This window comes from Morone saxatilis, unplaced genomic scaffold (genome assembly GCF_004916995.1).
Source record: "Morone saxatilis isolate NCDOM2014 unplaced genomic scaffold, NCSU_SB_2.0 Contig7, whole genome shotgun sequence".
Classification (NCBI taxonomy): Eukaryota; Metazoa; Chordata; class Actinopteri; family Moronidae; genus Morone; species Morone saxatilis.
In genome coordinates, this window is record NW_023340246.1 from 4538306 (window position 1) to 4564771 (window position 26466).

At 40.3% G+C, this 26466-nt stretch overlaps 3 protein-coding genes across 7 annotated transcripts in view; 1 reads left to right on the top strand and 2 right to left on the bottom strand.

Annotated features, from left to right (window-relative positions):
- Positions 1-7066, bottom strand: part of fzd3a (frizzled class receptor 3a) — a gene marked incomplete in the record, with an annotated part of 19559 nt that extends 12493 nt beyond the window's left edge. The window contains 2 exon segments of the mRNA XM_035678253.1: positions 5249-5872; positions 6937-7066. Of these exon segments, the coding sequence (XP_035534146.1) occupies positions 5249-5449 (201 nt within the window).
- Positions 7067-9188: 2122 nt separating this feature from the next.
- fbxo16 (F-box protein 16) lies at positions 9189-15660 on the top strand. The gene is made up of 8 exons (XM_035678583.1): positions 9189-9294; positions 9890-9925; positions 10033-10239; positions 10375-10539; positions 10706-10950; positions 12480-12591; positions 12990-13260; positions 14771-15660. The coding sequence occupies exons 1-8, from the start codon at positions 9199-9201 to the stop codon at positions 14833-14835; spliced, it is 1197 nt and encodes a 398-aa protein (XP_035534476.1). The 5' UTR covers positions 9189-9198; the 3' UTR covers positions 14836-15660.
- An 85-nt stretch (positions 15661-15745) lies between these two features.
- The window catches only part of fam49a (family with sequence similarity 49 member A), a 32023-nt gene continuing 21302 nt past the window's right edge, over positions 15746-26466 (bottom strand). For 2 of the 5 annotated variants that reach the window (XM_035678584.1, XM_035678585.1), the window contains 10 exons: positions 23397-23476; positions 21311-21432; positions 21109-21214; positions 20363-20499; positions 20173-20250; positions 19799-19915; positions 19368-19447; positions 18946-19072; positions 18779-18849; positions 15746-18130 (listed from right to left, as the gene is read on the bottom strand). In XM_035678584.1, the coding sequence (XP_035534477.1) occupies positions 18067-18130; positions 18779-18849; positions 18946-19072; positions 19368-19447; positions 19799-19915; positions 20173-20250; positions 20363-20499; positions 21109-21214; positions 21311-21432; positions 23397-23469 (975 nt within the window). In that variant the 5' untranslated portion in view covers positions 23470-23476 and the 3' untranslated portion in view covers positions 15746-18066. Of the gene's footprint in view, positions 18131-18778; positions 18850-18945; positions 19073-19367; positions 19448-19798; positions 19916-20172; positions 20251-20362; positions 20500-21108; positions 21215-21310; positions 21433-23396; positions 23477-23776; positions 23857-26466 lie in introns of all 5 variants that reach the window. The other 3 variants (XM_035678587.1, XM_035678588.1, XM_035678586.1) reach the window with 2 other exon arrangements.

A 26466-nucleotide genomic window follows, 5' to 3' on the forward strand; every position in this document is an offset into this window, starting at 1 on the left:
CACGCACACACACACACAGAAAGGTTGTTGTGGACCAGCGACTTGCTCTCTGGATGCTTCTCTTTCAGTCCACTGCCAATAAACACGGTGTTGGACATTAAATAAAACAAGAGGCTCTTTTATAGCCCGGGTCACGCTGGGTAGGATTTATCAGACCGTGTGCGTGTGTGTGTGTGTGTAGCTGGGATACATCTTTACTAGCTAACACAATAAGCATGTTAAATGGTGTACTTTTTTAGTTCACTGCAGCAGCTTTTAACAGACTTGCAGCCGTCAGAGAGCTTCATCAGCATTTTACAGAAACTTTCCTCTCTCTCTCTCTCTCTCTCTCTCTCACACACCTAACTTCTCCCTTACAAATCCATTCACACAGCATGGGTGGAGTATCTGGGTTATTCTCCACAGCAGCTGTAACATGACACAGTTGAACTGAATGTGTTGTAAACCTGAGACAAGAGGCTGATTTAAGGAGCTGAAAGGAGGAGGAAATGAGTGTAAGTGGGACCGAGCAGATTAAAAGCAGACCACTGATTAGTCTTTGTGTCCCTGCACACAAAACAAACAGCACAAATACCATGGAAAGCTGAGCTCAGGATGGCTGAGAAAAGACTTTTTTTTTTAAATGTCATTAGTACAGATGACAGACACTATGCCTTGTGACTACACGGGCACAATAACCTGCTCATCTTCTTTCATTTCTGTGATAGGGACAAAATAAGATATATCAGGGCTTGTTTATCTGAATTTCCACCAACACAACATGCTTTTTTTCCTTTTTTTTATCTTGCAGCCATTAAAAATGATTTGCTAGCTTGGCCTTGGCTTCATGTAAACAAGCCCTTCTTATCAATCTAATTTAATTAACATCTTCGGTTGGCCCTGACCCTTGCTTGTCCCATCTGGCCTTGAAGAAACGCTCAAGCAATCCCTGTTGCTTTTACCATGACAATCACATGTATACAACCTTCCTGAAAGTCACCCCCACCCCCCTTTGTCCTGCTAAAGACCTGAGAAGCCTACCAAATAAGAAAATATCTGCAACCGTATGCTTTGAACCAAAGCTCTTCTGCTAGCTGCACAATAAAAAACACGGTGGCTATGCTAATTTGTCTCTATACAAAAATATGATTTGATAATTCATCTGAAGATTGTAGTATTTCATTCAGTTCTTCATAGCAGGGAATGTAAATCAAATAAATATGCATTTATAATGCTGTCACCACACTAAGCACCAACCGTAGATTAAAAACAAAAACGTCACTAGATCTTAAAAAGTCTGTTTCTAAACAGCAACATTAAAACTTCTATTGACTACTGATAACAATATCATGAGAATTTGCCCCCGCTTTCTGCCCAAATAAAAAATCCTTAAAAAAAGCCAAATGCCATCTGCTTTGGATGCCAAGGACAGTTCATACCATCTAAATTGATTTACTGTGATGAACCCACACAGCCTTACATTCATCCTGTAGCTGCATCTGTATCTATCTGTAAAGAAGGGGATTTTACCCGCTTTCTTTTTTTCTTTTTGTAATGCCAGTCAAATCCGCCACGCTCCCACTTATCTTATGAGTGTGGCACAGTATCATTGTGGCACAGAAATAGCCGATTCCCAGCCCCGAGGCCACTGTCCCACTTCAGCTGTGAGGTCATTCAGCGGTCAGCGATCACCGACTGAGTGAGGATGAACACCAGAACAGAAATCCTGTTTGTGTTGTTTCCTGTACAGACAGCCATAAAATATGTATTTGTGCAGTAAAGTAAAAAATTTCTTTCTTTTATCTTTTATCCCTTTATCCGGTCTGCTAATGAGGATTGTAGCACATTTCTCAACCAACACAACAGTGAGCACCAGCCTAACATGAAATACGTTAGTGAACATCATTAAACGGTAGTTTTATAATTATTACCAGTGTATCTCACCAGATAGAGCAACAGGAACGTTTACGATATCATGACAAATTGCACCCACATTCCCAAAAAATAAAAACCTTGAAAAGACCTTGAAAAGCGAGACAAGAAAAAAGGAATTCAGAAAGACACCACTTCAGGGGGTTTGGACAAAAACTGCGAGAACGGCAGGCGTTGGTTCCCGTCCAACTCCCAGTTTCTCCACGGTGCAGCGCATTCATCATCATTATCATGGCTATTCAGCGGACCTAATTCCCTTTAAAATCAACTGTCAATTCTCATTTGGCTGCCCTCAACATCTTATAGGCTTTGAATTCTCCCATGAACTGGATCTAGGGCGAGTTATCTGGAAAACGAGAGCCAAACAGAGGCGTAGTTAGTTGGAACCTATTGGGTATCCATGTGTTTTCCAAACCCAACGAGCATTTCGGAGCACTAAAAGAGACTTAATTGTGGATCCATGACCAATCAAAGTGAACACCGTCTAAACCACTCTCTGTTCACTGCAACCCACACACTGCGATTAGCGTAAGTAGCTAACCTGGCCTCAAAACAACACAGCAGTGGGTTAGAAACATCTCAGCAACGACAAAACCACAGACATCTATCTGATTTCAGCATTAAAATTCAAATAGTACTTTATTGGAAGACTCCATCAAAAATCACTCTGTGCAGATCTTAAAAAACCCACATGGCAGAGTGAATAAATCCAGAAGATGACAAGAAAGGCAGGCGGAGGCAGGAGAGACGGAGTGTTTGCATCGTTTCCAAATGCGAGTGAGGCTGTGATGTGATGCGATGCTGCGTGCTCCCACAGCCGGGCAGGGCATCAGAGGTTACATAACCCTGGATTTCTGTGGCACACAACTCTTCGCGCCCTCCGTGTCTCTCTCTCTCTCTCTCTCAATGTGTGTACGCCGAGTACAGCGAAGTGGAGCAGGCACAGATGGTCGGCAGGGCTCCACACATGGACATCCTGGCTGTGCCAGGCGGGCGGGGCGGGTGTCAAAGGGTAAAAGTGATAGAGGGAGCGGCAGCCAGTGGGAACACGATGCTGAGAATGGATGAACTGAGATAAATATAGATGGATGGACAGAGACACACACAGACAGGCAGATAGTTCAGCCAACAGAGCATCAACCGAAGGTTTTGCCGCAGTTTGACCGGTAATTGCTCGATAGATTGAGCTTCCAGAGAGATCAGCCTATATAAAAGATGGGATTAAGTTAACGAGGTGATGCATCTGCTCCGTGATTGTGTTTAAAGGCCTAACTCGACGTTTCAAAGAGGATAACACAGCCACAACAGTGAGATGGTGCGGCTGGTAAATCTATAGATAATCTAAGGCGTAGAAACAATAAAACATGGACTAAACACTGTAATCTGAGCTTTAATCCATCAGATGAACCCAACTGAGGCAGAGAACAGGTTGAGATCTGCGCTCTCTGGCTAAGTTGACTAACTGCTCAAAAGCCTGTTATGTAAAATGGCTTTGGTGCCCAACAAATGATGTGAAGAGTCCCTACATGTCGGGCTAAATCGCTGTCAACATGCCAGATGTGCGGCCAGAAACCATGTTAGGACATCACGCCCTGTTATATCAGTGGCGTTTAATAATGCACTGTTCTCATGGCCCCCAGGGACAAGTATTAAAACTTAATTTTCTGCTTAATGTTTTGGTAATACACTCTCAGGCCCTGGAGCTAGAAGAGCCACATTAAAGTAGGCTAGCACTTTTATATTACCAACTCTCTGCACATACCCAGTCAGCTGTGGTGATAGCTATCTAGGCTACTGATGTCCAAGGGGCAGACAGTGCAGCGCACACACACACACACACACACACAACCACTTATCAACATGTGAGAAAGACTAATTATATCACACACACACATATATATATCAGTATTGTCCTGACCTGATGTAGATAGAAATGCAGTCGGTGTGCCTCACTCTGTTTGAATAAATGTGTCTGCAGATGGGTGTCAGTTTCTGTAGAGCCACAACAATGTGAGTCACAACAGACAAAAAAAAAGATTGAACCTGAGAAAAATGCTCAGACAGGCTCAGAGGCAGAAAGAGGGACGGACACTGAGAGGAAAAAACAAGAGAAAGGGACACATTTTGAAAAATAAAAGTTTAGCAGTTTTCATATAACCCTTATATAAAACGGATCCATTTTTGGGGGGATTAACGACAAAATAAGAAATCAGCTCGTATTTTTACTACCTAAGCACAAAATACAAAATGGCCTCTCTCAAAATGATTTCTAGTAATGACTTCAGGTGTAAACCCATTTTAAAAATGCTGTGACGTTACCTATTTGTGTTCCCAATCTATAGATTTATTACATTTTATTTTTTTTAAATGAGCTAAAATCTGAATTTGGCAGAAATGTGGATTTTTATCAAATATCTATTAGTTATTGTCAGTTATAGGTTCACAATCCATTAAACATTTATGCTAATAACAAAAACCTGTGAACATTTTTCCCTCACACGCCAAATATATTCTATTTAAAATTAAAAAAGCAGGAAATCCTCAGTTTAATATTTATTTTAATAATCAAACAGTTGTTGTTGGTAACTGTTTAGCTCTAGACAGAGTCAGGGGACAGCGCTCAGAAACTGTCAGTGACGGAAATGGAAACGGAACAAAACATAAAAGGTCACATTGTAAGAATAACTATTTTCCTTATAAACCTTGTTATCTCTAAAGGTCAGTTTTGGGGGGAAATGTGGAAACCCGCAACACGACCGGCTCACACTGAATGAGAGCTTGTGAATGGATTTCCGAGACAATGGCGACGTGAACGATGCTCGAAACAGAAAGGACCCTCCAGCTTTTACCATACATGATTCAAATATAAAATTACAATATGAAAACGTGCCGTACTGCTATTTGAAGAATCATCGTGATCAGGGAGAGGCCCAGTTTATACAGGAAATTAACAATGTGTGTCCCAAAACCAACGCTGTAAACAGACAAACATGATGGGCTGTAATGAATAAAGCAGATATTTGTACCAGATGTTTCCCCCTCTGATAAAAGGTCTATCCATGACCTCTGTCAGCTGCCACTGTTTAATTCCCTAGCAGTTTCTAGTAGTTTAAGGTTTACCATTATTAGAAGCCCTGATGTATCCCAGACATCCCCTCTCACTGAGTAGGTAGGAGCAGTTCCACTATTGGCTAAACGCTGGAAATGTGTTTCTCCCTGACAACAGCAAATATCAGCAAATACCTGTACTCTCCCTCACAGTGTCCTACGTGAGTAACACACAGTGGAGCTTTAAAAAGGCGTTCTGCGTCTGTCACACGTCAGCGGGGTACTGTACCTCCATGGCGAGGGCCGCCGTCTGCTGGTCGTAATGGTTTAGCACGTTGGGCATGAAGGTGGCGTTGTAGGGCAGCCCCTGGCACATGCGCAGGGTGATGGGCTCGCAGGTGAACAGACTGTGGCTCCCCGCCGCCGCATCCATGGGGATGGCGACGCACGCCGTCAACATGGACACCGACAGCACCCACAGGAGATCCATGACCGGTCCGTAGAGCAGGAGAACGAGGAAAGACCCAGGGGAAGGTGGTTAGGACGAGGGGTTGAGCCCCGTTAGCATCTGGCTCATTCAACAGGAAAGGGAAATCACAAGGCTCGAGGAGTGTCCAACACGGTCTGTCTTCCTCTTCTGCAGCTCACAGAGGAACAGTCTGGGCCGGGCAGCGTAATCCAACACGGCCATGGTTGAAGCTGGCGGCATCCATCACCGTGGTGATTCCGGTCAGAGGCAGCAGCGCGTCACAAGACCTCCATCACCCCAAAGATGCTGTGGTCCTTTAAGACGCTGCGCCGTGGCTGCGCGGCTCACCCTCCTCCCTCTCCTGCCTCGATGGACAGCAGCGAGGACGCTTCTGGAGAAAATATCGATGACAGCTCCAGAGGGAGATGACGTGCAGCCTGCGATCTGGAAATAAAAGCACAAAAATGTTCTTATATTTGGTATCAATCCACCACTAGTAGGTTACTCACCTCTAGTAAGCTTTGAAAATGGCAGCCCAGAACAGGCATGTTTTTGTGTTTTTTTAATGAAAATTAGACTAATTACAGACTGCAGCTGAAAAACACACAAAAGGCTGTTTCAAGAGGGTTGGTAATTGCTTTTCAGGTCACTAACTGTGGTGGGTGGGTTGTGCAGATGAATGATAACATTAACAGAATTAACTAACAGCCTATATATCATGCTAGTGACTGAGAATAACAGCAACATATTCACACAAATATCTGAATAATTAATACATTCAAACATTCACATGGATATTTACAGCATTACTGTGGCAGTTTATTGAAATGGTAATCATTTCTGGTATGTGACTATTTCTAATTATTTCAGTGGTGTGACTTCAATTTGTGGACTAAGGAACACCACCTTTCAGAAACAGTTCAGGTAATTATTTTGTGCCATTTTTTATTTAATTTAGCCATTTTTTACATAACGGAACCTGCTACATTTACATGACAGTACACACCCATAACAACCCAATACCTCTCCATTCACTGACACATGAATTACACATGGTTGAACCTGTCTGCTTCACCCCAGTGTCAGAAGAGGTTCATTTCAAAGGTTTATTACAGCGAGTGTATCAGTGTGTGTTAGCCTACCTGTGCGCCACTGTTAACGGGCTCCTCCTATAGCTCCTAGCCGGGCACTCATTATTTAATTGCTCCTCATAAATGTGAGTGTTAGCCAACTAACAGTTACCGTAAAGGCTGGCTGGTCCGGTTCCCGCTGTTACTGACTCGCTACAGAAAAATGGCTGAATTTAACAGACAGAAATGTCAAGCAGCGCAGCGGAGACAAAAGATGACGGTTAGTTAACTGATGGTAACGGTTGCATATGTAACGTTAAGCTGCGTGCCGGTGTTATAATTCACCGAGCCGAGCCGGGCGGCAACGGAGGCGGCTGCTAATGAGAAACACTCGGTTATAAATGTGGGCGAAACTGGTTCAATTAGAGGCAACTTTACCTGAATGTTGTGCCGAAAATTCACGTGTAGCGACGGGGTCTCCGCCGCTCCTCGAGTTGGTAACAATGAGTGAATGTCCCTCCAGCAGCAGCACCCTCCTCCCGGCTCCTCCTGTCCTCCTCCTCCTGTCTCTCCGCGGTTCCCGTCCGTCTCTTCGCCCGAGCGGCAAGCCGGCGACATTTTCAAAATGGCTTCCAGTCAAAACTATCAAAATAAAAGTCTCATCAACGAGACTCCTGACTCCGTGTTTAAAATATGTGTACAGAAGACAAAGAGCATCACAGAACAACTGGAGTAACAAACGAAACAAGACAAAATATAACATATTATTTCTGTGTCAGTAAACTTAACATGTAATGAGGTAGTGACTCGTAATTCGTAAAAATATTGCACCACATTAAAAGGCAAGGGTTTATTTAATCACAGTACAACCAACAATTTTAATCTTATGATTTAATTTTTAAAGTAGATGTAGTAGGCTACCATACTTTCCATTTAACTTATGCTACTTTATACATCTGCTCCAGTTTCAGAGGCCGATAATGTAGTTACTTTTCACTCCTACATTTATCAGTCAGTTATAGTTTTGTTATTTTACACATTAACATTACACATAATAAATGTATGCATATAATTATCTAATTAAATACAGTACACAGGCCTACAGTAGATTCAACTATATTGGTGTAAAAAGTAGTTAAAAGACCTCCATTTCAACCAGCTACAACAGTACAATGGTACTTAATATGCTGTATTATCAGTATTTATGTAATAATCATTTATGCATTAAAATATCACTTCCAGGGGGTATTTTCCTGCAAAACAAGTAGGCTGTTGTTACTTTGATTCTCTAAGTACAATTGGCTCATACATGTCTTTTTACTTAAATGAAGTCTTACTTGTAGGTAGCAAAAACACAAGCAAACATTTTTTTTGCCATGGAAGATTTCGTTTACTTTGAAGGGTGGCGGGCTGGTTTCCGGTCTGTGTCTGTGTGTGTGTGTGTAACTTGACGCAGCTCTGCCTCTTTCTTCACAGCAGGTTTTCTGTCTTCGTTGCGCGCGGCCGCCCATCCGAGGGCGAGCAGGCTTTCTGCTATTGAATGAAAAACTTCTCTGAGTGGTTGGACCGAGCAGAGACTGGAAATAGGCCCAACAAGTCCCAGCAGCGGGTCTAACTTTTTATTCATACAACAGCAGCATCGCAGTGTTAAAAGAAACAGAGCCAACGCCTTCATTAGTTACCCAAGTCAATGTATTAAGCCTAATACACTGCTATACTACTACTACGAACAAAAGCTGCTAATAATTGTAATAATAATAATAATGATAATAATAATAATAATAATAATAATAATAATGACTGAATGTTGAATACTTATATGTCACATGTATTTAAATGGACATTTGGCATAGGTTTTGATGTAAGTTATTAACAGTGCGTAAGAAAATGATATATTTCCAGTGTCAAACTTATATTCCAAATATCTTTAAAGTAAATTCTGAAGAATACAGGCTGAGTATGGTCTTTTTTTGCAGTATCAGAGAACCAGAGGCAGATGGTCTTTCTAGCAGTTGCAGAGTCAGGCCTTCTGCACTACATTTGTCATCATTAGAGCCAGTGAGGCCTGCACACTGCACACACTCCACTGTGGTTTGCTTTGCAGCACCCCCCTCTGTGTGTGACAGGCTGTGACAGCCAGTCCATGTAAGGAGAGTACACTCACTGTTACTATGGAAACAAGTAAACTATGCACAGGAAAGTGGGTAGAAGGAGAGGGAGAAGAGAAGAAGAGGAAGAGTTGGGCTCACGGACACAAAGGCCATCAATAGTACGCACATAGAGAGAGAGAGAGTGTTCAGAAGTTGGATTTATTTCCTTCTGCCAGCAGAGGAGAACTGATGGTGAGTTCAATGCCAGAGGAGTGTGTGGTACTCAGCAGTAATGTTAACTCTTGTAACACTGCAGGGTTGGAACTGGAATGTGTTTTTCCTAACTTGTTTTAACAAGATTTCAAGAATTAAAGATGGAGATGCTTTGTTCAGGATTATCGTTTGGCATTAAGACTTTATCCATTATAAGTGAGATATAAGCTGGTATGTAAACATGAGCCTTGAAGTGCTCAGGCATTATCCTGTAAAGGGGGATACATCTGACAATGATGGATACTGTACGTTGCACATACACACAGCAGCAGACATATCAATAAAGTTTTGTTCTGTGTATTTTAGTGAATCATCTTTCCCCAGCTTTTACCCAAAGATGCCTGTTGCACCGAGGTCCTCTGCAGGCAGTGCTAAGATGCAGACCACGCTGAGCACCTGGACTCCTCTGAACCACCCGCTGTCCAACAGCAAGGTCACATCAACTCCTCTATCCCGAAACACTGCTATCAGCCCAAACACCTTATTAATATAGTCATAATACAGGTTTTATTTTGTGAGTGGTAGCAATACCACCTGTAAAAATACCCATTACAAGTAAATGTCCTGTATCTAAAATCCTACTTAAGTAAAAGTATCATCAGCAAAATGTACTTTAATGTACTTGGTCCCTGTATAATACTGAATATGACATTATTCAATTGTTAACTGATGCATAAATATGTACGCAATATTTTACTGTAGTATTTTACAGTTTTAGTTGTAACTTTTAATTACTTTATATAAAATTAGGTTGTACAGTCCAGTGCTTCCTAGTCTATTTCACACTGAAACGTAGTGGAGTAGAAGCAGAATGGAAACACTCGAGTAAAGTACAAATAAGTCAAAACTGTGCTTGAAGACCCTACAAGTAACTTTCATGTTTTGTTAATTCTGGCAGCCCCTGTGGACGAAAGTTGTTTATACCGCCGTGTTTCATTGATTTCAAGGGGATATTTCAAGAATGACTTTGTAGAGTTAACCAGTTTGATGTGATTACTATACTTCTTCACTGCTCTCTTCTTCCTCAGGTGTTTGAAGAGAGGCGAAACCTTCTGGCAAAATGGGTGAGTTTGAAGCAGCCGAATGGCGACACGTCATTAGAAACCACAGTCCATTTTCCAACCCAGATCCATTCAGCTGAAACAGTCCTGCTCTTTGATCTCTTTGTCAGTTTGACAAGTGGTCTGACAGCCAGAGGAGGGCCGTGCTGCAGGACTTTGTGCTGAGCTGTTCTCAGGAGCAGCTGATGTTCCTGAGCCTCAGCGTGAGCAGACGGCTCCCCCTGCAGGCTGCAGACCTTACCTGCCTGCTGCCCAGAGCCCTCTGCCTCTACCTCTTCTCCTTCCTGGACCCACGCAGCCTCTGTCGATGTGCCCAGGTACACACACACACACACACACACACACACACACACACGGACCATAACACACATATATATAGGCGATGTGTTAACATGGATGACTCAACTGTTTCTGAGCCAGCTGAGGGTTCCTCTTTAATCCTCTGTGGGCAGGTGAGCTGGCACTGGAAGAGCATAGTGGAACTGGACCAGCTGTGGATGCCAAAGTGTCTGAGGCTCGGCTGGTGCATCAACTTCTCCCCAACGCCCTTCGAGCAGGGCGTCTGGAAGAGACACTACATCCAGACTGTGCAGGAGCTACGACTCACCTCGCTACAGGTCTGAGGATCAGATCCAGAATTAGCTCAGTGATTCAGCTCTAATGATTTTGTTCTCAAAAAACCAGCACTATAACACATTTATACAGAAGACATTGATGTTACAGGGTAACTACATTAAATGCAGTGATAAAACAATTATTAAAAAGTCTATTATCCACCTTCAGACTGTTCCATCCCAGCAGCAGTTTGTGGTTCCACATGTGTCAGCCAGCAGCAGTAGGCTTGAGGATCTGTCAGAACTGCCCTTCCTCAGTGAGGAGGAATCCAGCACGCTGCCACTTGGAAACATCTCCAGGAAGAAGCGGCCAACTGCACCGCCACCATGGAGAGATTCTGACAGATGTCCTAAAGACACGCTACGCTTCAACTACTTGGACAACCTGGACCCCAATGAACAAGCCCTCAAAGCGTAAGACTGCAGGGAACATGAGGAGGGATGAACTGTTTTCAAATAGCCCGGTTTAACCGGTAAAATGTAGAGGTTATATATACAAAATTCACTTGCTACTGGATGTCGCACTAGAGCGCCAGCATCTCAAAACAATGGGACAGAGACAAAATAAAACTCACCAAAACCGACTTTATTAGGCTTTCCAACAATCACCATTGCTGGTTTGGTTGACACAAACACTTAATTCACAGAGTTAGATGCTGCAATGGGGATAGAGCGCCCGTCAAAGTACATCCACTGAAAGTGTTTGTTTTTGCCATTGACTCAAATTGTTATTCTAATTGTCTGACAACATCAAAAGATTTGTACCTGCATATTCTGTCACAGAGAATGAGCTGACACAGGAGACACATTTCTCTTCATTAGCTGTATTGTGACTTTCATTTTACACCAGTGTCTGCATTTGCACTGTAAAACCTAATGAGTTAGTTCAACTCAAATTGTTTGAGGATTTAAATTTATTATCTCCAACAATTTAAACATGAAAAAATATTTGATTTAAGTACAAGTAACTCAAGTATTTATTGTTAAAGTTACTTGAGTAAATTAAGTTAATTGTACCAATTTCATTCAGTTAATTGAACTTAAAACTAGTAAACACATTACACTTTTATGCAGCATTTCTTCAAACTTATTTAAAATGTGTTATTTATCTAAATAAAGTAAGACTACATTTAATGCATCCTCTTCATACAAATGTATAGTCCGTTTTCTTCCACTTAAGTAAATTATTATTAGATTACCTGTCAAAACAGCTGACATATGATAAAAAAAACTATTTATAATTAATCAATTATCAAAGTGGTAGCCTATTCATTTTGGGGCTTTGGGGCCTACATTCTTGTAATATAAAGTAAACTTAAAGAAAATGAGACAGTGGAACAAACTAGAATTATATCACTAATAATTAAAATTCTGCACAAATCTAACTGCACTCAAAGAGTTAAACAAGTTATTACTTCAACAATTCATTGTTGAGTTGGGTTTAATTCATAGGAATGAGAGACGTACATTTTTTTGGAAGATTAACTTATGTTAACTTACTTCTTTTATTAAGATATGTTAGTAGGATTTACAGTGTATGTAAATGCTCTGCAAATCATGTTATCTACTGTGAGGAGAACCATAAATCTAATCGAATTGTTCCACAGTGACTACAAAAAGCCTACAGAAATGCATGTGGAAATAACTCAGCAGAGAAACAAAGTGTGCAGTTGTTATGCTCCTGTGCAGTCCTCGTAAAGATAACATAAGATCAGATAAGACTTTCGATTCCTGAGGGGAAATCGAGCTGAGCAAGCTGAAAGAGGACAAATAACTACAATTACAATACCCTAGAATATATAAGTGAATTGTGCAAATATATGTGCAAAAGAGGTCCAGTAGTGCAACTCAGTATATAGATACAGACATGTATTATAAGTACAATATACATAATAATATAATAATAAAGTATAATGTTATAGGCCATGTATGTCTCTCTGCAGGCAGTCAAACATCAGAACCTCCACCTGCCGCAGAAACACGTGGAAACCAGACGACGGGAGCAAGAAAACACTGTCTGAGGCGAATTACAAACTACGCAAAGCCAAATCACTGGTAAACCTCTCTCCATTCATCACCACCGCCGTAACCCCACTGTGACTGTGACCCCGCTGTCTGAACCAAAGGGAGACGATAAACGCGGCGGCTTCTCTGGGGACTGAGCAACCAGCAGGCATCATGCATTATGGAGCAGCGTTTACACAGAAATACGTGTTAATGATGAGCTGCTCAGAGAGGGAGGGGGCGGAGGGGAAGCCAAATTATGCTGATGATGGGGTTTGAGGGAGGAGGAGGGGAGGAGAGGGTGAGATAGAGGACACTGTGGCATTTAATATTCAGGCTGTGGTGAAATCATCACCAGTTTATTTGACTGCCTGGATACAGGAAGTAATGAATAAATATAACATGAAATGTTTGGTTACCAAGGTAACCTGAGTTTCTTTCTTCTCCAGATGTTTCTCAGCTCTAACTGCAGAGCCCAGGATCCACCTCCTCCTCTTCTTCCTCCTCCTCATCACCATCATCATCATCCTGAGACCCAATCTCGACCCTCTTGGGCGGTTCGCGGTCACGACCACCCCGTCACCAAGGAGACCGCCAAGAGCATGCTGCGCCTGGCCCAGTGGAACGCTGGGATCCGTCCGGGGCCGGTGAGGTCAGCGGTGCCCCGGCTGAGCGTGGAGGCCCTCAGGGCGTCCCAGCGCTCGCACCGGAGCGCTCCCAGTAAGTAACCCCAACTGCTCCACTCCTCTGGGCTGATTATGATGTAACCGCACAGCAAGAAATGTATTGGGGACAAATTCTGGGTTTAAAATGACTGAATCTGCAAGAAAGTCTCAGAATGTGTGCAGTGTGTGACCCTGTTTTATGTAGAGCAAAATGATTGATTCTGAATGTTTTATTTTTATAGTTATTGTAGGTTCCATCTATTTAACAGGACTTCTATTTGACGAAAAAAAATTATGTAGATTTTGTACCTTTTAGTGCCTTACCCCCCAGTAGTGTCCAGTAGTCTATCTTCATTGGGCTGAACTGTTGGTGGTAAGAAAAGGCTGACAATGTGAATGTACTCTGTATATCTTCGGCAGGATGATGTGGGGCATGTTTGTGCCACCGCCAGCTGAAATGTTCATCATATTTAACATCCGAAAAGACAAATCATCTTCATTGGAGATAATAGACTTTATTCATGGCAGACATTTTAACTTTAACTGTGAAAAAGGTTTTTTTTCCCTGGACTAACTGACCTAAATTAAATTAGCCTACAGGTCTGAACACACCTGTATTCATTATTCAATTCACCCAGTTGCCATAATCATTGGGGAAGGAGATTTGTCTTTGTGGTCTCAAAAGTTACGCATCAACATGCTACATCAACAAAGACGAACAAGTTGAAACTATCCTACAGGAATATAATGAGGATGACAGACATAATTCACATCGGAGGATCACTGCTATGTCGCAGGCAAACTAATATGACCAAACATCTGTGTAGCAGTGTCTGTAAAGGGATTGGTGTGGATTTGAGTCACAATTTGGATGACTTTAAACTCGACAAAATTAAATAGGACTTGCAACTTAACTTGGACTTTAACACCAATGACTCGTGACTCCACTCGAACCTGAGTCCTCTGACACCTTCCTAGAGTAAACCAACCCCTTTAAAATAAAAAGGTTAAAATCAGGGGCATTTCCCGAGGTGGTGCCCACCCCATTATCCTTACCTTTTCCACTCCACTCTGTCTTTCAGAGCCTGTAGTGGGCTCTGTTTTAAAGCGAGAGTGAAGATGACCTAACAGCTCCATTGTTCCACGTCTTTCTAGCATGTCAGGAAGGTTGCAGTCCACAGTTGTTTTGGCCACTTTATGCTAATCCCATGCAGTTTTTATGGTATAAATAGTAGTGTATTTGAATATTTCTGCAGACTGGGATCCCTAAACAGGACTGGAATTGTTTAGACTGGTAGTAACTGGAAGGCTGAGACACATAAGTCAGTGCCACACTTGTGTCACCCCTGTCAAAAACATCTGGACACGCCCCTGGTTGAGATGTTGCAACCATCTGCATCATCAAATTACCCAAATCACAGCAGCTGCTGTGAACTATCAGCACTGTTGTTGACCAATCAGATGTCTCACACTGATTAAATACATTCCCTCACATAATAATGATTTTGTTCAGCAATTTGAACCTAAAGTGGAAACATCACTAATGAAGGGAATGTTTTTCCCAGCTACACCACTGTTTGAAGCTCAGCCCTGGACTGTGCCTGCTTCACACGCACCAGATATGGAGTAAAGCACATCGCCATCATCTGGAAGACAACAGAACTGCAACTTCAGGACAAGATTAATATCTTTTGCTCATATAATACATTCTGTAAGGTCATATTTTTTACCTTGTGTGCACAAGTTAATAACTTGTATCATTGACCTTTGTTTCATCTCTGTCCTTATTTCCTGTCTTCTCTTTAGATAATAAAAGCTAAAAATACTTACGAGTCATAGTATCCATTTTTCTTTAGATTTTTTGCACTTACATTTTTAATACAACTCTAATATTACTATTAGACCTTATTTTTTATACTTCTACTAGGATTATCCGGATGGATGACCAGCATTTAAAAGTATTTTTAGATATTTGATGTTTTTATTTTCTAAAGAGAAATGAGAGCGTAAACATAAGTCACTGATACAAATGATTAACTTGTGCGCACAAGATGTAGAAAAGAACACAGAACTCTCAGGGCTCAATAGGATGGAGATAAGAGATATAAAACAGATGATGTACACTTTACATTTACGCTATACGCTCGGAATAAAAAGCCAGAGAAAATCATTCATGAGCCCGAAGACAGTAGTAGTAGCTTTATAGTTATAATAGGTTTGCATCTTGAATATTAACAGTTCTGTTCAATTATGGTTTAACACATAACTTGCTTGTTTTTAAATGAACTTTTTACAGATGTGATGCCTAAAGGGTACCTTGTGGAGCTCTCAACCACTGTTTTGTTTCTATCTTGTGGCTAAAGTTCCTCCAACGGCCACTTGAGGCTGGCTCCAGAAGTGAGTCAATCTCCATTAGGGCCCATATTAAAATGCCCAACTTTACAGCAGAAATGTTACTGCCTGGAACAAAAAACTGTTTCAGTCTCTATAGCTAAGTTCCCTGTTGGTGGCAAATAAAAAAGCTGAAGGAAACATATGTCTGTATAAGAAATGTACCACCTTTATTATCCAATCCACACATCCCATTCCATATGCAATACAAAGCCAAAGCAATTCATATAAACAGTGAGTCTGAACTCCAAACTATTAAACAATAACTGTCGGTTTAAGACAAAAGAACAAACTGATTTCGTTTCAGTATTCAAAACAACATCTGGCATTCAACACACAGTAGCATATCTTGGGACAGAAGATGTTAATTTTATTTTTCTTAAAGCCACTTCAGTCAGATATGAAATATCAGTATCATATGTACACCTCACTCCAAGTCACATCCATGTACAGTTTTCACTCATTGCATATAAAACATTGCATTCAAAGTATGGCTCACACACACGCATATATATTACTAAATACAAGAGGATCAAAAAATAAACACTTAAATGAATGGTAGATATCTCACATGTTAATTGAATGTTAATGAACCTAATGTGAATGCGTATGGTTCAGTGTATGGCTTATGGGTAAAAAATGATTTAATTCTGTGTTGTGGATGAAAAATAAAAATATTGTCTTTAAGGCAATGCTGTGCTCTTTGATAAGCCACATACATGTCCATATTGTAAGATCACAGTTGGCGTGGGTAAGTTCATTTGTAAAGTTAATTTGAGGAATCTGCCCAGTTATTCCTCTGGAAAAGCTGTTTTACTAAAAAATAAAATGTGTCTCAACAACTGATGAAGTATGTGAAGTATTTATTCGTTGCATCCTCTAATAAACGCTCATCTTAGCCATTGGCCTTGAGGGAGAACAGTACAAATGAGCCACGATCGAACTGTGTAGTGTGCAACAGTCACAGATGGTGGGATTGTCCGACCTTGTGAGCAGGTAAGTTAGGAGCTGCTGTTACACACTGACTGAGGAAATGGACAACAATCAGGAATATCCATGTTAGTACACAGGGGGCAGGGTATCAATAATACACAATAGATTGTATTATATATTGGCTATAATCAGTGACAGTGATCATAATCACCAGAGGTAAAGGCAACACAAGTTTTTAAAGTCATTAACTTTGACTTCAGTAGTCCAATTTAAGGCAAAGTATGTTATGAGGTGTATGCTATTCTGTCAATTGTGAGGCTATAAAATAACCGTGGGTATAGTTTGATGTATAGAAGGCTCAATAAACTCAAAATGTAGTAAAACAATATCAAAATTCATGTTTTAACAATGAACTTGATCACATTGGTCTCACCACTGGAGACGAGGTGAATTATTCCTTTAACCCGTCTGGGAAAAGATCCATAGCTTAAACAATTTTTTAAAAAAATGAGAGAATGGAAACCTTTAAGGAAAGACATTTTTAAAAAAAGCTTTCTTTTTAAAAGCACATATCATTTATTCAGAATGCAAGATTTTTTGGCTTTTCTTTTAGAGAAATGCATTTTCTGTTTAATAAAAAAAGCCACAAGGAGTCACTTAAAACATGTCAAAATACGTAACTATCATTCAGAACAGTGCCACAAAACGGTTAAATAAAACATTTGGTGATTTGATTTCGTGTTTCATTATCTTTTCAATCAGCAAAACCTCAAAATTGAAGTACACTTTGACATACTGGATCTTACTGGATGTGCAAAGTAGGTTTTATGTTCACAGTGGATTTATTTTAACATTTGCAGGTTGGAGTTAGAAAAACAATGACAAATACAACAGAAGACACCCTAATGCTTTTAGCAATACATACGTAAAACCAATCAATCCCTTATCTGCTTTCAATATTTAGCCCTTCACTCAACAAAAATGTCCACCTTAACATTGATTGATTTCATATTGTCATTAAATCTCAAGTGAAAACACAGAAACAACTTCACCTGTTTTAATATATGTTGAATTCTCACTGATATAAACTGTGACAGAATTTAAAATCTTCGCTCTTTCAAAAAAAGATAGATTTTGCTTCAAAAAAACAAGTTTAATTTGACTAAAACCTGTAAACTAAATTAATTCCATTGTCAATAAAAGATTGAATCATTAAGGACATTTTTATGCTGCCTTGTTCATTTATGTCCAAGTGCTGTTGCAAAGCTCAGTTATATAAGGCTGATAGGTATCCATCATTTGTGCTTTGACAGCTGTTAACAGTAGAGGCAATTCATGTGATGCTTAATTTTTGTTTGTTTTTTGCGAAGTAGAAGAAGGTACATGTTCTGCAGGTTTCAATAGCTTGGAGGGAATGACTATGCAAATACACACAAGTATTAACATCGAGTCTTTTTAAATAATGTAAACATATACATCTTATTTGAGGTCAGAGCATTGATCCTCTTCATATCTATTTATAAAAAAAGAACAAACATTACTGGAGCATCGTCCTGATGTTCTTCGGAGTGGACTCGTCGTTCAGGTGTTTCGTGGTGAATCTGAGGAGAAAAACATTGAAGAGCGTTAGTGGGACTTTCAATAAGGCAGACTGAAGATCCACAGACGCCCATTAGCACCGTTATCTGAGGTAAAATATGGAACAACAGAGGCTTTACGTGTGTTAAAGGTGTAGCGGAGGGTTCTGTAAAAGCTAAAAGAGATTGTTTCCTTAGCTGATAGGGAGGAAAAGAATCACACACGATGGGTCAGAGCACAGACCGTCACAAGAAAAAAGATCATCCACTTGTGATAAGACACTCCGACAGGATATTTTATTACCCAGTAGGGAATTCTATTGTCCATTACATTTAATGGTGTCTGACTGATTGACTTGGACCCTGGTGAAGTTAAAGTTATTATAAAATAGTTAGGTCCTTCTTGTCTGAGCATAAAAGCAGTCATCCATGATGGAAATATCCACATTGATCAATCCCAGTACATTTACAGCTCTGAGTTTAAAACCGAGAGACTGATCCATTCATAAAGGAAGAAGAAGACATCAGAAAATACAACATTCACTGAAATACACAACTTTCCATAACTTGAATAAAATGTTTTTCAGACCAGTGAATGTACTTGGTATTTAACAAGTGTGATAGTGACAAACCAAGACAGAAAATACCCTTTCACAATCCAATGTAACCTACTTGAGGGCATTCAGGAGGCCTTCTACGTTGTCTGCCGGCTGGTCCTTCAGCACTTTTATGCAGCCTTTCATCTGGGGAGAAATAAACAGAACAGAAACATGAACTCAAGAGCTGCACAATAAAACAGGTCCAGAGTGGTACTTACATTGTGTGTGTGTGTGCCTTACGTCTATCTTGGAAGACTTGTTGAAGGCGCCGTTGGGGTGGACGTGGTCATAAAGAATGATGACTCCGACCATGACCCTCATGCAAAACAAGACTGTGTCCTCGCTGCTGAAACGACTCGAATATTCTCTAAAGAGAGAGAAAGAAACAGGATTAGAAAAGGGAAGAATCATGGATTAAGAGCCATTGAAGTCAACACTAACACCGTGTCCTAACTGCATGCGAGTGTCTGAATATTACGTCACATCGCGTTACTTTGGATGCTTTCTGTCCACACTGAATCCTTTAATATTCTCTTCTGTTGGCAACAAACCTGTACCTATCAACTGTAGACTGGAAACATCCACTGACACTCATTGTCAAAGCAGGGTGTGTACCTTTTTTGTGTGTGTGTGTGTGTGTGTGGAAAAGCAGTATGACTCACGGTGTCTCCAGCATGACTTTACAGACGCTGGCCATAGTGCTGAGACAGTCTGTTGTGTTCTCCAGTGGAAGAGTCTTGTTCTACAGAAGACAGATAAAACACAGACAGTTTACTGATTAATATGCTTGTTGATTATTTAATGATTAATTCACAAAGATGGGATATGAAGTTAAAAAGAAAATAAAAATTTGATCAACAATGCAACAAAGTGTGAATCATTGTGAAAGTTCGAGCAGCTGTAATATATATGTATTTGTGGAACTTAGCTTTCTCATCCAAACACACAGTTGAAAGGGCTGCGTTGAAGATAAATGCAATCTCAGTTTCCCTCCGTGTAAATGATAAAGTACGATAGAGATTTCCTTAGTTAGAAGACTATTACAGTGTAGTTTGTCGTGTTGACAGTTGTAACAACGGTGAAAGCCTCTCACCTCTGTCACAAAGTTTGTGGTTGCGTTGCTGAGTGTTTTCAGCATGGGTGTGGCTTCAGCGTAGAACAGAGACATCCTGTTGGCCATCTCGTTGTTGACTTCGTTTTCAATATCCAACTGCAGGTGCAGAAACAAAAGACACACAAACACAAGAGGTGGTCTTACTGTACAGTTGACTCTGATGTGATATAAAACACACCATTAAACAGTGAACCCTGCCACCTTCTCATGTGTCATTCTCTGGAAGCACTGCAGATACTAAACACAGAAATATCTGCTGTTAGATATAAATATGTGGATATGAGAACCCCAGAACAGAATGGCGGTTGTCAGCCTAGTGCCAGCTATTGTAGATCTAAAGTAACAGAACTCACGTTCATGTTGTTTATCCGGTTTCGACTGATGGTTCTTCTGTAGTAGCTGAAGTCGTTCTGGATGGCAGGAATTCTCATCTGAAGAAAAACAAGACAGCAGTCTTAGCTTAGACTAAAACACATTCAGCCACAGTGACTGAAACTCTGTGTGTGTGTTACTGAGTTGGACAGGTCAGTGTTTCCGGCAGACCTTCAGCTCATCAAAGCGCAGAGTGAAGTGGAGGATCTCTGCAAACTGTTTGGCCAGCGCCTGCTCCCTCTCTAGGTGCTGAGTGGGCGTGAAGGGCGGACATGTCAGGCACTCCAACAAACTCTGCAGAGCCTCCTCTGCAGATACACACAGAGACACAGATAAGATGTCAGCTGCTGTGTTGATGTCTCTGTAATACCTAAAAAAACTTTTACACTACACTTTTTGACAGAAGAAACAAAGACCTGAACACTTCATTTTCTAGTCAACCAATTTTGTTTTATGACATGAGTTTACTTCCCATAATTCCATAGTTCCTTATCACCGACTTTCATGATGTAATTTGTATTACAATACAACTTCTTATTGAAAATATCCTCTATAGTTGGAAAAGTGCAAAGTAACATTCTTCTTCAGAAACTTAACTGTACAACCTTAACTTTAGGCACAACATATTATTCACTTCTGCATTTACTGTAAGGAGCATTTTCTTATAACTCAGATAATCACAAGTTATAAAAGATTTACTAGAATTTGGCAAAAAAATATTAAAGACAACCTAAGCAATGCAAGTTAAATGCATTAAGATAAGATAGGGAACACTACTTTACCTTTATTCAACCAGGAAAGTGACTCAGTAAGATTAAAAAACTTTAACTATGATATTATCTATTCAAAAAAGGGATGAAATATTCCCGTTACTGGAAATACAAGACAATACTTTTTGTCCTACACTGTGACGATACCTAGTCTGAGAGAGAAACTGTAGAACTTCTTGAGTTTGATGACCAGCGGGCAGACTGAGTTCCAGGCTCGCTCCTGCAGCATGAAGTCGCTGGGATTTTGAATTGCCTGGAAAGAACAAACCAAAAAAAGCAGAATCATCCATGGTTAGAGGCGTAATAATCATCAACACTAAGCATCAGTATGTGAGTGTATATTCCTTACATCTCTGATCTCCTGGCCAGCTCCTTTGTACGCCTGCAGGCCAGACAGGATGCTCTCGGAGTCCTGGAGGACTGAGTTCACCTGGTTCCACACTTCACGCTCTCCTTCTGTCGGCTGTGCATCTGACACACAAAGCACACACACACACACACACACACACACACGCACACACACACCAGGACAAAAGTTAGCTAAGCTACTGCAGCAGTCAGTTTCAATACAAACACATTTCCAACTTGCCTTTTCACATCAAGAATGAATTTGCGAGTGACTTATTTTAGCAGATTTAATGTTGCATTTATCAGTTTTGTAGTCTAAATTTCACACTTGATGTGAAAGGACTTTCATTAAATAAACAATAATGACGTGTTTTAATCACTGGGGGAACATGGGCATGTGTGCTGAGTGTTTTTGTCATTAAAAGGTAACTCAAAGTTTCTATCTAGAACTCTTTTTTGAAGAAGAGGAGCACAAAAACAATCAGCACAATGAAGTGTGTTTGGGTCAAAGGTAAAAGCATTATTTCACTTCAGTAAACACGTTTAGCTTTTAGCACATCCACATGAGTCCATCAACAGTCAGCCACCAAAATTTGCCATCCTGAGTGATGCCTTTAATTTGAAATGCAAACCCCAAACGTTTATAAGCACCGATAAGACTGGAATTGTCTATAAAACAATGAAAGCACTCTACTGTAGACTAAACGGCTCCACACACATAATAAAGTATCCATAATGTATCTTAACTTGTGTAACTGAATACACTGGAGCTGGATGCATTTAATGCATCAGCTCAAAGAAGTCACGTTTCTCTGTTGTCACAAAAATATAAAACAATAAAAAGAATTCTGAGTGCATTTCAAAGCAGCAATATTTGGAAGCTGACTGTACAAGAACAAGTATGGAGATATGCAGTATGAGCAGAAAACGTGTTCTACTACAGTGAAATATACAAGTGTGTGTGTGCAGTTGAATCCAAAGCATGCTGGAGCAAGCTCTTGGATAGACATGGAGCTACAGTAGAACCTGGTTAATAATTTGACTGCATAATAATGACTGAATTTTGTGTCTATAAACAGAATTCTACTGCACCTGCCACGCCTGCAACCTACGGACAAGTCGTTTTGTTTCATGTTTCCTGCATGGTCTCGATAATCACATCACTTATTTGCATTATACTGGCATACTTGCCGTGTTTGCTCCTCTGTTCTGAATATATTTTAATACTGTGGGAGCCAATGCAAGGTCTAACATGCAATAAATAATCCGAAGGTATCTGCAGGAAAGTGAAGACCCTTAGGCTTGGGCTATCATAACCACAGAGACAGAACAGCAGCTCCAAATATAGAGCATCAGTGACATTAAAACTCTAAGTCCGGGGTCTGTTTTGCATTTCAAAAGCCTTCCACTCCCATCATTTCCTCTTTGCTGAATAAACAAAGCTTGAGGTTAGCTATATTGTAAGAGTGGCTGAAATGCCACTGTGGAGGCGTGTTGTTTTTTTCCTGTAGGAGGTTTTTAAAAACGGCCAAAGCACACTTATTTGCCATGTTAAAAATGAGCCAATTTGTCCATTTAATGCGAGGAAGTGGAGCAGTAATGTAGCTGATTTAACACTTTACTGCAGTAATGGAATGTTTTCTATCTTAACAGCATTCATGTATTGAACTAAGACTGATTATATAATTAAACTATGGATTATGCAGGAAGAGAAACTGTAATACACTATATAATACACTTGATAATAACATGTTAGTAATTACATTATGCCACATACATATGTATCAAACATGTCTTATCATTAGTGCACATACAGGGGCAAACATGCAGACAAGTTGGTAAAAGCAGACAGCAAAGGTCAAGGGTCAGCGCCATTCTTCTTCGACTTAGAATCGAGTGAATGGATTTTAAAACCATACTGAAATCAATCATGAATTATAATCAATTCAAAGGTTGAACATACAATAGTAGAATAGGCTGACCCCTGACCAGTCAGAGCAGCTCAAGAGAGGTTAAAAGGAAAAATGAATAAGGGATGTATGGGGGGGGGGGGTCCTAGCAGAAGGACAGGCATAAGCTGTGCTCACTTTCAAAGTCAAGGAAAAAGTTTGGCCCCTGTTCAAGCTCTGTGCAAGTGAGCACTTTTAACAGGTTCCCCATTTGGTTTCTGCAAGAGAGAAAAGAGAAAGAGAAAGGAAGAAAAGTATGTGTGATGTTAGAAAGTCATCAATAAGTTATTAGGCAGATCAGAGCTGAAAGAGCAGGAGGTCATGACCGAGTGAAAGGAGAAGGAGGGGGAAAGCGAAGGAGAAATGGAGAGGAGCATAAGCAGACTCCTTCAGGGCTTCGTCATCAGGAGCAGAGACCTGCTGACAGAAAGGAAACAGCTGAGCGGGTTACACCCCACCCCCCATCTCTTTCTCCATCCATCTTTTCTCCCTTTGTTTCACTCCGCTGCCAGACTTACTTTCAAAGTCCAGGAAAAAGTGTGGATAGTTCTCTATTTCCCTTGTTAGGACTTTTAGCAGGTTACCCATTCCAGCAAACCTGATGGTCAAAATACAGCAGTGAAAAACAGACAGAAAAAAAGAGACATGCATACATATATTTTTATACAAAATACATTAAAATGTGCCGTTAACTGTGTGTGTGTGACAAAAAAAGAGGCATTCATGAGAATTTCATTTCAAAAGATGTTCCTCGCCCAAGTTTGACTCACATTGAACAGAGGTTGTTTTTATGCCAGTGCAGGTAAATCTAGTTAATCTGTATGTTACTGCAGTGTGTGTGTGTGTGTGTTTCTGACCCTGCATGCAGACTTTTGTTACAAAGCGAACCACAAGCCAAAGCATTCAACCGTCACTAACATTCTTCACTAGCAAGTTTTTTGCTTCCTAGTAGTTCATGATGGGCTACCTGAATCATTGTACGGCACAGAAACAATAAATAAATAAACTAAAACTACAGTTCTCCTTTTAGCCACAAAGCTGCTCTCAAAAAGGAGGCGAGAATTTCCAATAGAGTTCAATGACCGCTGATGCCTTCACTTGCAGTCACTTTTCTTGTTTTATATGCAAATGTCTGCTGACAGTGCTGAGACTGATCTACTGAAACAGAATTCAACTGTGACCCAGTCTAAAAACCAGAGCATGGTTTGGGGACTGCACTTTATGTGCATTTACTTTGCACATAAAGTCTAGTCACATTTTTTTGCATACAAGTCAAAGTATTACTGAGAGCAGGATTTTTCATTCATTTTACAAAAACCTTTGTAGGGATGAAAGCAACAATTATTTGTCTGCTGATCACTTTCTCAATTAATCGATCATTTGTTTGTTTGATAAATGGTCAGGAAATATGGAAAATTTCCCAAAGTTCCCAGCAACAGTTCAAAACTCAAACATATACTGTTTACATCACAGAAGACTAAGGAAACCAGCGACTATACACACTTTATTAAAATTCCAATTGTACGTATTGTTTTAAAAAAAAAAAAAAATACTTAAACAATACATTTTTACTGATATTCTTTTAAACTAACAATTTGTGTATTGAATTAAGTCAACATTTTTGAAATTTGTTCAGTTAAAATGTGTATTATATAAATGGAATTCATTACTTGTCCTTCACACGTCCGTGTACATATGTGTTATGTGTGTGCTTCCTGGCCAGTAAAGAGGCTGAGAAAGCTAAATATCCTCCTCCCACCTTCAGTGGACACGACTCCTGAGGTTCTCAACCAATGTCTCTGCTCTTTTGGATTCAGGCCTTTCTAAACGTGGCCAAACACAGGGATGTAGTCCTAAATGGCAGTTACACACTCTATAAAAGGTTTTATTGGAAGCAAAAGGCAGTGGGTAGGTAGCAATTTCCAGGGAAAAGTCTACCTCCTCAGCCATGGAGGGTGGTCACAAACTCTGTAATCACAGCAGGCCTTAAACTTACAGTAGCATAATATGAGGCCACGATTACGGTAAAAGGGAGAACGTCACCATATACCATGGGGATGCAAATGGGAACAGTATAACTGTGCTGGGTTGAAAAGATTTAACCAGATGTTACATTCATGTTGGGTGGGAAATAAAGTTGTTATCTGGAGGTCATTTGAAAAAAAAAAAAAAAAGATGCAGATGCACTCTAAACAACAGATGTTTTTTTAAAGACTTTACATCCACTTTTACAGTCAGTGTATTAAAGACATGAAGTTTCATATTGTGTGAAGAAACTAGAGGGGCACACAGTCTTTTCTTCTCACACACACAGATCCAACTTCTCTCGACTTTTAGAAGTCATAGTGTGAAGTGACAACAAAAGAGACACTGTGCTGCAGTGTGCACATGATAATCACACAGCATTTCTCTGTACAGCCTCCAGCGAGCTGTTGACTATTTTCAATCATAGTATTCATTCCTCATCTTGCACTCCTCATAAATTCATACACAAGTGACAACCTGGAGGAAAACAGTCTGCATACAATTCCTACAGTAACAGCTTTGATTCTGGAGAAATTACAAACCTTAAAATGTGTCTGATTAAAGATTTCATGGAGTCATGATTAAATCTGGTGTTTAAGTCAAATGTTCTACCAGAAGGGGGCAGTGCTGGTTTACATTTATAGTTCACTAATAGGGATTAAAGTTGCACTGTAATGGTGTCATGTTGGTACATTTGCTGCAGAGGTTTCTTTTTCAAGACAAACCCTAACCTGAGGCTACAAGAAGTTCCTCAATAGATTCCATTACCTTTATCTGCAGCCACTCTGGGGTTAAGCTACCTTCAGGTATCAGTTAACCACTGAAACTGACACCCAGTTCTATCAGAGGCAACTATCCAAGAACTTCTCAGCAACATCTAAAAAGGGGCCGTTTCTTTTTCTGACAGACCACAGACCATGTGAGTTAAAATTAATACAATCCTTGGTTTTACATGCTTTTTCATTCAGGGCATTTTCAGGCATTTGTTATAGAAAATGTGTGCCCCCCCCCGCCACCATCATTTTCAAGAGTTAAAGAGACGCCTTAAGGAAAACTCGCTTACTGAAACGCTGTTGGATATGATTCATTTATCATTTCCGACACAACACAAGAATCACTATTCATAACCTCCAGGGAACAAATTTATGGATCTGAGTGAGTCTTTGAAGTGTGTGTGTGTGTG